The 14,957-nt window shown below is 34.1% G+C and overlaps 1 protein-coding gene across 1 annotated transcript in view; it reads right to left on the reverse strand.

Annotated features, from left to right (window-relative positions):
- Nucleotides 1–1,355: 1,355 nt before the first annotated feature.
- LOC149080202 (uncharacterized) overlaps nucleotides 1,356–14,957 on the reverse strand; it is a 36,884-nt gene continuing 23,282 nt past the window's right edge. The window contains exons 3-6 of the mRNA XM_089238609.1: nucleotides 11,437–11,506; nucleotides 5,869–5,962; nucleotides 3,475–3,630; nucleotides 1,356–1,658 (exon numbers count right to left, since the gene is read on the reverse strand). Coding sequence (XP_089094735.1) covers nucleotides 1,489–1,658; nucleotides 3,475–3,630; nucleotides 5,869–5,962; nucleotides 11,437–11,506 — 490 coding nt within the window. The 3' untranslated portion in view covers nucleotides 1,356–1,488. The remainder of the gene's footprint in view (nucleotides 1,659–3,474; nucleotides 3,631–5,868; nucleotides 5,963–11,436; nucleotides 11,507–14,957) is intronic.

The raw sequence follows: 14,957 nt of genomic DNA on the forward strand, positions 1-14,957 counted from the left end.
GAATTTTATGTGTGGTACTGTGGACGGGAATGTTCTGCAAGCCCAAAGACTGTACCAGAAAGTGTTTTTCTACATGGATCGAAAATCTTTGAGGGATTGCAATCATGGAAGAAGAAAACTCAGTTATAAAGAAATCGAAGATTAAACGAAATTTTGTCGTTATAACCAAGGTGGTGTTACAACAAAGGCTAATGTTTTCAAGACCTTTTAGCCATCAAAAACATAATCAGATACAATCAAATACTATGCATGAAATTGCTATTTCATTATAATTAGGGTGACCATATTTTAGCGAGAAAAAATCAGGAAATTGAAATCATAAATACGGGATATTGCCAATTCTCACCAATAAATGTTACCAATTGTCCGCAAAACTGCAATTTATTGCGTATGAATAACTCTTGGGGGGGGGGGGGTATTAAAATGTTACAGCAAGTCTGCAATGACATAAAATGTATTTCACAGTAAAAAGAAAAAAAATGAGCATGACAAAATATGTGAGCTGAATATTTATATTTATAGTCATATACTGTAATGTAATTCATGAACTATGCGAATCATCTCCATCCTTGAATTTAGTAAAGATTATGAATTAATGCGAGCTTCCTAGTAAAATGACATATTTTAGTAAAAAGTTGGACAAAATTACGGAAATATTCAGTAATGTAATATATAAGAGCCATACCAATAGCCAAGTCAAACTGTCAAACATGTAATAAAAATTGTTTTATCGTTAGATATCAATAGAATAACAGACGAACATTCAATGTGCTGAGATCGGCTGAAGTTGGTTTTCTGTGGTTCCCAACTTCAAGGCGCAAATGCGAGCCGATCGTTAAAAAGTCTCGCCACAGAGAGCAACAGTCCTACAAACAGTACAAATATTCAGTCATTACACTTCACTCACTTCTCTTCTGAGATATAGATGGCAGCACTGAAAAATCATACACAACACTAGATATGCACTCAGACTGTTAGGTACACATACTTACACTTCCGGCACAACTCACTAGGTAGTAAATTGCCCATCGCGATAGACCTGAGTTGTGCTCGCTATAAAAAAAATAAATAAAAAAAATGTGCTGAGATCTAATTCCATTAATTTTTTGGGAAAACGCCATAAAAGTGTCGTTGTATCCGACATGTTACGTTAGTATATGTTTATTGAGTAATTAATATAATTGTGTATATATGAGAAGTTAGAGTGATTTCTATCCTCATTTATAAAACTGTATTGCTGATAGAATACAGTAATACTAACAGGAATGATTCGTGTGATGAGAATCGTTAATGTTATCTGAATGAACTACACTTTATGCTCCACCGTATTCAGTTAATAAGAAATCATAAATAATGAACTTTAAAAACGCTTTTATTCATAATTTATACAACTAATTAAAAATATACTTCACAGATGATGAACGTTACGAAATTCGAAACCTTAAGATGGAATGCTAAAGAAAAGTATACCTTTCAAATATTTACGATTTAAAAAAAATTACTATCTCGAAAACAACAGGATGATTTATTATCGGTATCTGATTCTTCTTTTGCAAGTTTCAGGTCTCTAATTCGCGTATTAACATTATTATTGTTATTCACCAACTTTTGCGCTGCGATGAGATTCCTCGATATCTGCGTAAAAACTTTTTTAACACCTAAAGAAAAGAACAATAATATGACAAGTTACTACAGCCTTTCAGCAAAACATTTTCATACTATTTTGAACGTATTTCGAAATTATTATCAAAACTGTGTGTTTGATACACATCCCCATGAGGAAAAATTGAATATTAAAATTGAGTAATATGAATAAGTTTTGGACGTTAACACATGCTTGTTTTTCTGACTAATATGATTAAAATGACGTCAATTATAGAATTTCTGGGCGAGTTTCACAAAATGTTGTGCGTCTGAAACTACTCACAAAAACACGTTCTCAGCAGGAAGTTCCCAATTTTTAAAAAATAAATTTATAAATAACCTACTCTATCGTAAACATAATTTTTACATTTATCATCATGTATGTATGAATAAAAATAGGTGCATTATTTACAAGGAGATTCTCGCATTGTATATACTACGTCATAGGTGTGTCATAATGTCAAGACCGTTCGTTTTCTATTTCCTCATCACCCATTAACGTAACACGAAGTCATATGTATATCACTGAGATGCGATATATGCCAGTGGTTCTCAACCTTTGGAAGCCCGCGGCCCGGCGGTTGTGGAACACTACGCTTTGCAACTCGACATATCAACTCATAACATTTTCAATGAAATAACAATGTCATTTCAATGAATTTGTTGTGGGAGGGAGGGGAGCATACGATAGAAACATATGACAACTGAACCACACATACAATAGAGTAAGATCCCAAATAACACATAATTCCAATCTGAAAATGTCATACATTAACGCTTAGACAAAATTATATGTGCAGAATTGTAAAATTTACATTATTAATTAATAATTGGTTGATGAAAAACCAAAATAGAAATTCAGCTAGACATAAAAATATATCATTTCCCAAAAACAAATAAAACAATTTTTAAAAAAATCTACTCCCATACGGATAAAAAATATTGAAATATTTCCATAGTATTAAAAATACAAGTAATGTTACGAGCCCCCAGGTCGATAAGATACTAGCTTAAAGTGTTTGCCACCGATGTTTAGAGGTGTCGTGAGTTCAATACTCGGTTTGTCCTTGTTAGAAACTTTCTTGACACAGGGGTACAAGAGGAAACGGCTACGTGACCACTGAAAAAGATTGCTGCCGCATGGAGTTCCGCATCGAGGGGTTAGCGCACCAACCTCTCGGTGAGTATAAAAAAAGGCTGCCGTTTGGAATCGGCAATAATTAGCCCTCGTGTGCAGAAAACGACCTCGGTGCGACAAAAATGGTCAATTATGAACTGTTTGAAAAAAACTGAATTTTATCAAACATAAACATACACTGTGATCCCTCACAGTGTATATTATGAATCCCTCATATCCCTCACCTGAATATTACTCAGATAAGATTAACGAGCTCAGTACTATATATACCAGCTAAATACCATACCCTCTAGTAACCAACGCTGTTGCATTGTAACAACTTCGAGTATATGTCTCATCTAGACCTGATGGAAGGATTGCAAAATCCCTATAGGTTACAAAGTGCGTGTTTATTTTTTTCTCTTTTTTTGTTTTTTGTCAATATTGTGCTGTTTTGTGTTTCGACGTTCACTGTGCTTTTTGTATTTTCGTCTGATTGTGTGTGTATATGAAATAAAAAAAAGTCGAATTTCTAATTACGTTTTTTCCACTCATGTTCTATTGTTTCCAGAACATTTTGTCGATCAATACATGGGTAATTATGAGCAAATCTATAGCGCTTCAATGGTATCATGAATTATTTTGTCCCAGAAGGTTAGTTAGGCATTCAAATCGATAATTGAAATAGATATGACAAGCAAGGCCACTCTTACCATCACCAGTCTTCGCCGAAACCTCGAAATACTTTGCCCCGAAAGATCTTGCGAAACTAGTGGCACTGTTCCGATCTATAACTCGTTTTCTCGCCAAGTCACTTTTATTTCCTATTATAAATAAGAGGAAATTGTCTGTGATGTTCTTTTCTAAATCTGGAGAGAAAAAAAAACAAAATTGAAATAGCAGCTTTATGTTTATAGAATACGAAATTTCTCATACTCTTATACAGTAGTATATTTAACACAGTATAAATCATTAGAGTTAGAAAAAAAAGTAGATTATAAGGCTGTGTCGTTAACATTGCCTCAAGCTGAAACGTGACTACGTCTTTCAAATCTCGTAACAGTGCAATTCTACCTGTTTCTGTTTGGTCTGGTAACTAAAACTGCAGAATCAAAAACTAAATTAAATCTTCATAAAAATGGGTATTAAAGGTATTATGGGTACTAAAAAAGATAGACGAGAGTCTATCTTCTTTTTTACATACTTTCCCGCGACATAGCTCGAAATGATTTCATTACGAAAGTGTACCGCAAGTCATACCCAAACCAAAAATCGCATTAACACCAGTGAAGTACGTATAATTGTAACGTATTTTCGAGATCTATCTGTAGCCACCCCTCCCCCAAAAGTGCTTATATGTTTTATGTACTTCTAGATTTATTAAGAGTTTAAGCTCTTCGTGTACAAGGTTGAGATTCTCGGTCTGGAGTAGATCGAAGAAATACATTTGAGCTATCTCTTTTCATTTCCTCCTATCTTTAAGGCGCTTCATTGGAAACCCTGTGAATGGGAACAGATTTTTTTTCTTTTACAAATACAAATAAAAATACAAGAGCCACAACAAGCAACTTGCCCAACGAGGTGGCTGAAAGAATTTTACCCATAAAAATATGGATGTCAAATATAACCAAAATACCCGATATAAAAGCATATATCACCAAAAATCTTGGCCGCAGCAATATTTTTTTCTTTGCTCCGTCACCAGGGCCGTAACTAGAGAGGAGCAGGGGGAGGCAACTGCCCCGGGCGGAAAGATTTAGGGGGCGGCAATTTTAGGTGAGAACAAAGAAGACCATTGTAAAATTATCGAATTTTAAAGTTATGAGGGCGGCAAAAATCCTAGTTACGGTCTTGTCCGTCACTACGGTTTGAAGAGTAAAAAATATAGTATCTGTATTTATACAGGGTGCATAGCAAACAGGAGGTATAGCATTTCACCGGGAAACCGTTGATCCCAGAGGTATACTTCCAGCTGTAAAAGTTTCGAAATGACTTGTAGTACTCAGATATTAGTACTCATTCATGTTTCAAGATGTTGCATAGTTATTAAAATATAAAAATTAACTTTTTATACTATCCCCGTGTGCCTCAAAACCCAATTAAAAAGTTTTTGCCCTGTCTTTCCTGATGCTAACAAAAACATTCCATGTTGTGAAGTGCAATATTCACTGAGATATTCGAGTTCGAATAGCCTGGCTTTTGTTTCCAAAAGCCAGTACGTAAAGGGGTTAAAGTATTTTCGGTTGCCAACTTTTGATATGCAGTCGGTTACTGATCAGACAGCTCTTCCACAAGACATATTCATGTCAAAAAAACTACCAAGAAGTGGAGTTGAGATTGACGATAAAACTTCGGTAGTGATTTTGGAAAAAAATTAAAATTGAATGATGAAAATTAACTTTTGAAATTGAGAATTTTTGTTATAATTATATGGCACAGAATTCGAGTTTTGTTTTCCTTTAAAAAAACAATAAACCATTATATAATATAACATGAACTTTTATTATACAGGGTGGGCAAAAAGTCCGTATGAACTTTAACTCACCGTATAACTTTAATCCGTATCATAAAAACCGGAAAAATAACCGAAATGAAAAACGGTTTGCAGGATTAGCATCGCTCGGTTACGGAAATTTTTTAAGACAGGAAAAAAACACGAAAAAACAGCCGATAGGTGGCGCTGACGTACACAAGTCAAAGAAAAGATACGCAAATAACAATCAGAATGCCCCTCCAAATCGTTTATTACAGCAGTATGTGTTCCACATGACCACCACCACCACAGGGGATAACACATTGCAGGCGAGTCCCAAATCCAACAAAGATAGAGTGCAGCAGGTCCACATACACGGTTTACAACAATGAACTGGTTGTGGATTAGGAGCGCAATTTTCTTATAACCGTCTCATTTGCATATTTCCACCGAAGTCGCTCGTACCAGAGCTACCTATCGGCTATTTTTGAGTTTTTTCCGTCTTAAAAAATTCCCGTGACCTAGCGATGCTAATCCTGCAAACCGATTTTTATTTCGGTTTTTATTAATTTTTAAAGTTTCTAAAGACTTTTTGCCCACCCTGTAGTTTACAATTGAGATAATAAAATGTTACCTTGAACCCAAAAAACGATGTCTTCGAAAGACTTTTGAGAAGTTACGTCATATGCAATGATAACGCCGTGACATTTACGGTAATACATTGGAATCTAGAAATATACTTCATTTAAACATGTGGCTTTATTGAATTTTTGATCGATTCGAATAAAATTGTCTCAATCTTATTCTTGAATTACACAAACTCTATATTCTTTATGAAAATTTTAATTTTTATCATACACATTATCAATAACACACCAATATACCCTCATCTTTAAATGAACTAGAGATACTAACTATCAAACAGTATTTGAAAATATTGAACTGATACTTATCAATATAGTGCGTCTATATTGATAATACAGATATATGCAATATTTTTGATACAACGTATTAACTAAAAAAAAATCACAATCACAACTACTGTTGAACAGTCGAAATGAAAAAATTAAAGAGTTGAATGCACTGTGTGAAACATCTATACAAAGATTTTCAAGGGATCAAAGAAAACCATCGGCTGCACGGGAATTTATCGTTATAGATGAAAACTAATTTACTGCATAATTATCGTGTTAAATGGTATTGTTATATGAAAGTTTCATCGTATAAAATTGGTTCTTTTTTCCTTCAATTGCAAATGTGAAAAGAAATAGAACATAAAAAAATGAAAAATTTATTCTTATTTTATACAGGGTGTCCGTTGATTTCTGAACCGTTAGCCCTGTAGGAAACTTCTAATAACAAAAATGTTTCAAATATTTTCACTCATCATCCTAGAAGCTATTCAGGTCAAAAAACTAATTCTGAAACACTTACGAAATTAGTTTTTTATACGGTCTCTGGGCAGGGTTGTATCGGTTTTAACCGGGGGGGGGGTTTAAACCGTGATTAAAGCCAGTTTAAACCCAGTTTTAAACCAGCCTGGCTGATATTGGTTTCAGCCAGTTTCGACCACTTCAAGTGACCAAAACTCAAACTTCAAATTTTTTTCTCATTAGTTCTTAAAAAGTAGTTACATGATACTACCTTAATAACCCAATTAAATTACTGGCTGAAGAGACGTGAAGTATATTTATTTAAATGTATATATTATACAAATACAAATACAAATACAACGCCACACCAGGCAAAATGCCCAACGAGGTGGCTGAGAAAAAGATGCCCATAAAAATATTGATTAGTTAATTATATTTCAGTAAAGATTTACTGTGAACTTGAATAAAATTGATTTCAAGCCATAAAAAAACACATCCAAAAAACACACAAAATTAACAACACAAATCAGGGTTGGTAAGGTTTTGGTCATTATATTTGCCATATTGTCGAAACCCTTATATCCTAAACTGTCCAAAAACTTCACCTCAAGCATCAAAATAAAAAATTTAATTAGTTTCCACTTTGAGGTTTTGCACAGTGAAGAGTTCCTAGTTAAAACTGTTCCCTTTCAGAATAAAATTCAAGATTACGATTATTATTTATAACAGAGGGAGAGTTGATTTTGACCAGGACATTGGCTAAAAGTGGTTTTAGCCATCTGGATGTGGTCAAAACTGGTCAAATTTGGTCTTGAAAGTGATTTAAATGTTTTACCTTTTATTTCATTAAAATAATCAATAAATAATATAGTGATAACTAAGTGAATTTAAACAGGCCAGTAGTTGTAGGATCTGCTCTGTCAGAGCTGCAACTAGAGACAAAAATTTACTCTGTTATCCGCGGCCAGAGTCTATTTTGGTGCCCCCCCCCCCGTAATTTTGAACGGAAAAGCGGTAAACACAGTTTCCTGATCCAGTACCTGGGGCACTAGACCCCCCCCCCTTGTCCTCTACTAGTTGCGGCCGTGCCTGCTGTGCAAAGAGGGTGGCATGGTAGCTAGCTCTATGTGAAACTACTCTTTAAAAAATTAATACTGGAAAAATTGGTTGCACTTTCTTTCGACCATTTGAAGTCGTCTATAGTCGTAAACGACTCAAAATGGTCAAAACTGATATCAACCAGGACGGTTGAAAGCGATTTTCTTCATGGTTATAACCACACTTGATCAAAGTGAATACAACTCTGTTTTTATAAAAAAAAGACCATTATGATGCTTGTTAAAAGTAAAAACTGATCTTAATTTGAAATTTAATATGAAAGAAAGCAGTTAAAACCATTACCATATCGGTTTAAGACCATTTCAATGTACAAATACAAATACAAATACAAATACAACGCCACAACAGGCAAAATGCCCAACGAGGTGGCTGATAAAAAGATGCCCATAAAAATATGGTTGTCATATGTTTCAAAAATACAGCAACCCAATTAAAAATGCAATTAACACAAATTACAAACAATATATACACATGATAAAATATTATACAATGCCCATAAAGAATACTTATGGTTGTCTTATTCTAAGTATGGATAGCTTCTCGATTTACCCCAACATGTTTATCGTATTTCTTTTTAAACGTGTCAATTGTGTTACAATTTACTACCTCCGGGGGTAAGCTATTCCATTTATTAACAACCCTATTGGAGAAAAATTCCCTGCGACACCATAACCTTGCATTGTCCCTCACCAATCGATACTGGTGTCCCCTTGTAAAAGCAGTCGATTGGCGGTGTACTAAAAGTTCATGGTCCATCCTATCCATCCCATTGAAAATTTTGAACACTTCGATCATATCTCCTCGACACCTGCGTTCATCCAATGTAAACATATTCAAAAAATGAAGTCTTTCTTCATAACTCAAGCCCTGTGTGCCAATAAGGACACGCGTAGCTCTTCTCTGCACCCCTTCAACCAAGTCTATGTCCCTCTGTAGGTATGGTCTCCAAAACCTTACAGCATACTCCAGTCCAGGACGAACTAAGCCTCGAAAAAGCGGAAGAATGACTTTAGGAGAACGCGAAGAGACCTTTTTGAAAATGAGACCAAGCATTCTATTCGATTTTTTGACAACCGCTGAACAATGTTCAGAAAACTCAAGTCGCTCGTCAATGAGAATTCCCAAATCGGTGACTCTAGTTGCATCCGGGATAGTGACACCATTCAACTCGTAAGAGAACCGTGGGTTGTTCGAACCAAAATGAGCGACCATGCACTTATCTACGCTAAACGTCATGCTCCATTCATTTGCCCATGCTGCAATCTTGTTTAAGTTGGTCTGGAGCAACTCCCTATCGCTTTCATTCCCGATTACCCCCATTAGCTTCACATCATCTGCGAATTTGCTAGTAATTCCATCGATACCCTGATCGAGTTTATCGATGAAAAGTGAAAAAAGTATGGGGCCAAGGACACTTCCCTGAGGAACTCCACTTGTGACGTCTGTCCAACCAGAGAATTCCCCGTTCACCATAACTCGTTGCGACCTATCTCTTAACCACGATTCTATCCAATTCAGCAAGTTGCCCCCTATTCCAATCTCGTGTAAACGCTTCAAGAGTTTGCCATGTTGGACCCGATCGAATGCCTTCTGGAAATCAAGGTAAACAACGTCGACATTTTTGCTCTTACCCAAAGCCTTAGTCACGTAATCATAGAAGCAAAGGAGGTTAGTTACACATGACTTCCCCTTCCTGAACCCATGCTGATTATCCGACAATACATTATTCTCGTCTATCCACTTCACAAACTGCCTTTTGATGATAATTTCCAAAATTTTCGAGAGGGAGCTCGTCAAACTCACTGGACGATAATTAGACACCACTTCTCTACTACCCTTCTTAAATATCGGAACAACGTTAGCCAGTTTCCAATCTCTCGGGACGATACCCTCAGCAACACTACTCCTGTATATCTGTGCGACTGGCCCCAACAATTCATTAGCACCTTCCCTGAGAACCCTGGGATAGATATCATCTGGTCCTGGTGCTTTGCTTGCACATACATTTCTTAGAAGATTTAGGACCTCCACGTCTTCCACTTGAATATCGTTGAGCGTTTTATTACCCCATGCAACACCCGTATATCGAATATCATTATCTCCATTAAAAACCGACGCGAAAAAGTCATTGAAAGCACTACACATGCCTACATTGCTCTCTACTTTTGAGCCTCCTATCGAGAGGGGGCCAACTGTCCCCTTACATCCATTATTGACGTATCGAAAAAATGATTTTGGGTCAGAGCCAATGTTATCTGCCAACCTAGATTCAACTTGCTTTTTACTATCCCTTATCGCTTTCTTCAACAGTCTTCTTTTATCAGTAAACAATGATAGGTCACCTCGTCCACTTTTATACTCTCTGAATGCTCTTTTCTTTTCAAGATAAAGATAATATTTCAATAATTGTTTCAAAATTAGTCAAAACCAGTTTTGACTGGCCAAAACTACAAGCCTGTCCACGTGTGGGTCATTTAAATTACATTCGGTAACAGAATTTTCGTGCACTGATATTTGAAACAAAAAAATATCCATTCGTTTGTGACAAAAATTGACTGAGTTATACTTAATCATTTAAGTTGAAGCACCTTTTTCTTTGTTGAGAATTGAATGCCATTTGTAGAATTATATCTGATACAAATAATTTTTACGTTTGATTTATTCCCTGGGAGCACCACCATATGTTTAGATTTAAGAGAAATAATATTTATTATTAGGTATTAATTTTTAAATTTATTATTAGATATTAATTTTTAAATTTATTATTAGATATTAATTTTTAAATTTATTATTAGATATTAATTTTTAAATTTATTATTAGATATTAATTTTTAAATTTATTATTAGATATTAATTTTTAAATTTATTATTAGATATTAATTTTTAAATTTATTATTAGATATTAATTTTTAAATTTATTATTAGATATTAATTTTTAAATTTATTATTAGATAAATATTTTTTGGCCTTGGAATTTAATTTTTATGCGGCGGTTGGAAGTTTTATCTAAGATTAATATTATGCGTCTATTAATTTATCTATTATTAAATATTATTTGTCTATACGGGTTTGGGAAGACTGAAATGATGCGACAAATTCACCGAATTGAACGTTTGATAACTCAATGAATTTTGGTTTTAAAAGAAATAATTTGGATTGTTTAACATGTCAGAAATGAAAAGTTTTACAATATATGACTTGAAATATTAAACTTCGTGAATTATCCAAAATAGATTTTATTATAATTGAACGACATTTAGGAAGATAGATGACAACATTTGAAATATTGTTTGTAATTGGAAGTTTTATCTAAAAGATTAATATTATTCGTCTATTAATTAATATTTATCTATTATTAAATATTTTTTGTCTACGGGTTTAGGAAATAGCTATTAACCCTTTCAAACCCAGTGTTAACAAACGTTGGAGTTGTTTTTTGCGCTGTAGATATTGTTTTTTAACATCAGGGGGGTTCAGCTTTGACATCAACCATCATAACACACACATAATCCTTGAAGTCAGGGCTGAACTCCCTGAGATAAAAAAAAAAGAATAAAGCGAGTAAAAGCATTGTTGTAAACCCATTGAGCAAAGTCTATTATTGTTGTACTTATAGGCATTTCAGACCCTGTGCACACGTTTGTGCGTATAGGGTCTGAAAGGGTTTAAAATAATAATAAATACCCTGTGTATTTAGTTTGATACTTTACCACAGATCTAAATTTTTCTTGGCCAGCTGTGTCCCATATCTGAAAACGTACGCTACAGCTTTCAATATTCCTGGAAAATAGATACAGTGGATTATATAATTTTTTTTTTTTTTAAATTGTACGTTTCGTTTTATCAAAACTTACAAAAATATATATAAATTTAGAATAAAAACGCTCTGTTCAAAAATTGAAAATTCCTGTTTCATGATATTACTTTAGCACTCCGCAAGAAAAAAATCACATGGGGTGGAAGAAGAGATGTCCGCACATAATAAAGGAGGAGGAGAATAAAGAAAATGACCGGAGAGGTTCTGAAATGGTAAGGGTGTAATGATGATGATCCCTCCGCAGAAGCTCTTATTTTTTTAAAAGAGGGAGAAAACTGTCCAATCAGCAGGTAGCGAAAATCGGCAGATTTGAGGTGAAAACAAACTTGTTAGTTCAATTTGCGCACCTCATTGATTGGCTTCTTTTTCTCCTTTGTCTCGCTTCTCGAATATGTGCGGTGTAGAACAAAACAATACGACTGTTTTCGTCGCTAATCTGTATTATACACTCCCGTACCTGTTGTCGCCAGACTATGTGTACGGCCTTCGGGGTTTCGGCGAAAACCGATGACGATTAGAGCGACCTTGTTTGTCATATCTGTTTCAATTATCGATTTGAATGCCTTAACTAACCTTTTAAGGCAAAATAATGCATAATACCATTGGCGCGCTGTAGATTGGCTTATTAATACCCATGTAGGAATTGTGATCGACAAAGTGTTCTGGAAACAATAGAACATGATTATATAAAAAACCCGTATATTTACAAATCCGACTTCATTGAATTGATATTTCGAGTTACATAGCGTATCTCATTCATATACGTATGACCTTATGTTACGTTTATACGGGAATGAAGAAATTAAAAACAAGAACGATCTTGAATATATATTATGACACACCCATGACGTAGTATATACGATGAGAGAATCTCCTTGGAAATAATGCTCCTATTTTTATTCGTACATACATGGTGATAAATGTCTAAGTCAGAAGGCAATTTTGCATATAAATACATTAAATATTGTCTAATTGGGACAAATATTTCCGAAAAACACCAGTTGTTCAGAAAAAATTGCAATGAAAAGTGCAGGTTTTCCTGCATTTAAGTGAAAATATATATTAAAATTTTTAAATTACTTCAAAATATGTACGAAAGAATGTGTTGAAAAAATATGAACACACAAATGTACAAATGTCGTGTGTAGTTTTTATAATATTGTTTTAATACAATATTTGATACTTTGTTCTGTCGAAAGAAGTGAATTTTTGTGTGTTAAGCATTAAATTAATTTTGGTTTTTTATTTTGTTTGCATAAAGTTAAGTAATAAACTTTTGAGAATTTCGAAATTAATTTGAGTGGCAAGTTAGCGACCGGGTGCTTTCCAATAAATACAGTGGTGGAAAAAACTAAGAGGCTAAATTTTTTTCAGAGATAAATATACAATGAAATGATGTCTTGAAAACTCATTCAAAAATTCTCAATACTTTTTCGGTAAATATTTTTTCTCCCGATTACATTGATTTAGAAAGTGATTACAAGTGATTTTTCCATAACATGGAAAAATTTAGCTGTTCTTAATTTTGAGTGCTGATTCCAGATCTGACCTTGAAAAATGGCTATCACGTTTCTAGTTTTTTGTTATATGGTATTAATTATTTAATATCTTTAGAAATTAGCATATTTAGGATACATGTAAGTACCGTATTTCTATTTTTTGTCATGTGAAACTTGGAAAATAATAACACTGATTTCATCTCTAACTGCAACCGGATCATATTTTTTTAAAATTGAAAGAGAAAGACGTGCACGGTTATGTTTATGTACAACATTCAGTCAAAAACATGGAACAAAGGGAACGTCGGAAATGTATTAATGTTCCAAATAAGTTTTGCTATTCAAGTGCAGGAACCACTTCGCGTTAAATTGGGGGTTGCTCATAGACGTACGCGGGGGGAGGCATACATGGCTCATGCCCCTCTCCCCCAAGATGATCAGAAATCAAAGATATTTTTGTAAAACAAATGAAAATATCGAAAGGAAGTACTTGAAATACCTATATAAATAAGCTTTTTCAATCAATTTCTGTTAATTTAAATGCTTTTTGTCGGTTAATAAGCAAAAATTTTAACTGGAAGAAAATCCTTGAGCCTCTCCCCCCCAAACCATTTGTGCCTTCTCCAAAGTTGATCCTGCGTACGCCCCTGGGGATAATGAAAAAAATTGTGTAGGCTATGGACAAATCTGGCCCAGGTATCTTGCATTTAAAAGAAAGCATTTTGAAATTAAGTAAGGCTAAAAGAAGGTATATTTTTAGGTTTTCAAATGAAGGAACTATCAAGTGATTCTGTTTCTTCAGAGATTCTAAATTGAAAGGCAGTCACTGCATAGAAATCATTCACGTCTGTGGTGAAGGGGATTTTAGGGAACCACAAAAAGAAAAATTACCAACAGCTTATTGACTTGCTGTGTTCGTGTAAAAATCTTGGAGATATCGAATGTCTTTAAAAATAAATTTTCTCAATTCACATTTGGGTTTTATCCTTGATAACCTTTCTGCAGGGAATTATGAACAAGGAGAAAGTTTTCAAAAGACATTCGAACTGTTGAGAAACGTTATCAAGGCAGGTGAGACCCTTCAATTATGAGTGATTGATGCTGGTTTCTGCCGAAAGAACACAAATAAAAAACATAAGAGAAAAAATAAATTAGTTTTATAAAATACTAGAAAAACATGTATAAATTTAGTTTTGTGTGCATTCTATATATGTATACTCTCTATATATTACACGTATGCGTACAAAGAAAAAAAATTGTTTGCTATTTCATACATAACAATGCATGAATATTAGGGGTGGCCCCTTATTTCTCAACATTCTAAAAGTTCAGCTTCCCCCCCCCCCTTTGTTTCAATCAACAAAAAAACGATCTGTGCAAAATTTCAGTTCAATCGGACAACTGCTAGGCGACCCTCATATGCCTTTAAGTTCAACATAGCAACCAATTTACATTTTCTCTAATACGCAATGATTAATGCCGTGCAAAAGCGGTATATTCTTTCCTATCTCGACCGTTTTTTTTTCTTCTTACAGAAATTTATTAGGACATATTCAGGCAACCCCAGTAGTTCTTTATAAATATTCTGAATCCAATTTCCCAAAAAATTTGTCTCCGGCAATGATCTGTGAAACAAATCGTTGCCAGAGATAATAAAAAATACCATATTCAAATTTTCCATGTTATTTCAGGTATTTTTCGAATTTGGATTTTTTTTTGTTGACGACAATTGGATTCAGAATGTTTTTAAACAATTGTTGGGCTTGCCTGGATGTATCCTCATAAATTTCTCTAAAAAGAAAATAAATGGTTGAGATACAACTAATAATCTGATCGATTACATTCGAGCCAATGCAACAGATCTGTTTATTGGTCGTATTTTTCAAGATTTATAAAAGCACGTTTACAAAACTTT

The sequence above is a fragment of the Pholcus phalangioides genome, unplaced genomic scaffold (assembly GCF_987345545.1).
Source record: "Pholcus phalangioides strain wild (caught in Gottingen) unplaced genomic scaffold, Ppha-v1.0 ptg000011l_1, whole genome shotgun sequence".
Classification (NCBI taxonomy): domain Eukaryota; kingdom Metazoa; phylum Arthropoda; class Arachnida; order Araneae; family Pholcidae; genus Pholcus; species Pholcus phalangioides.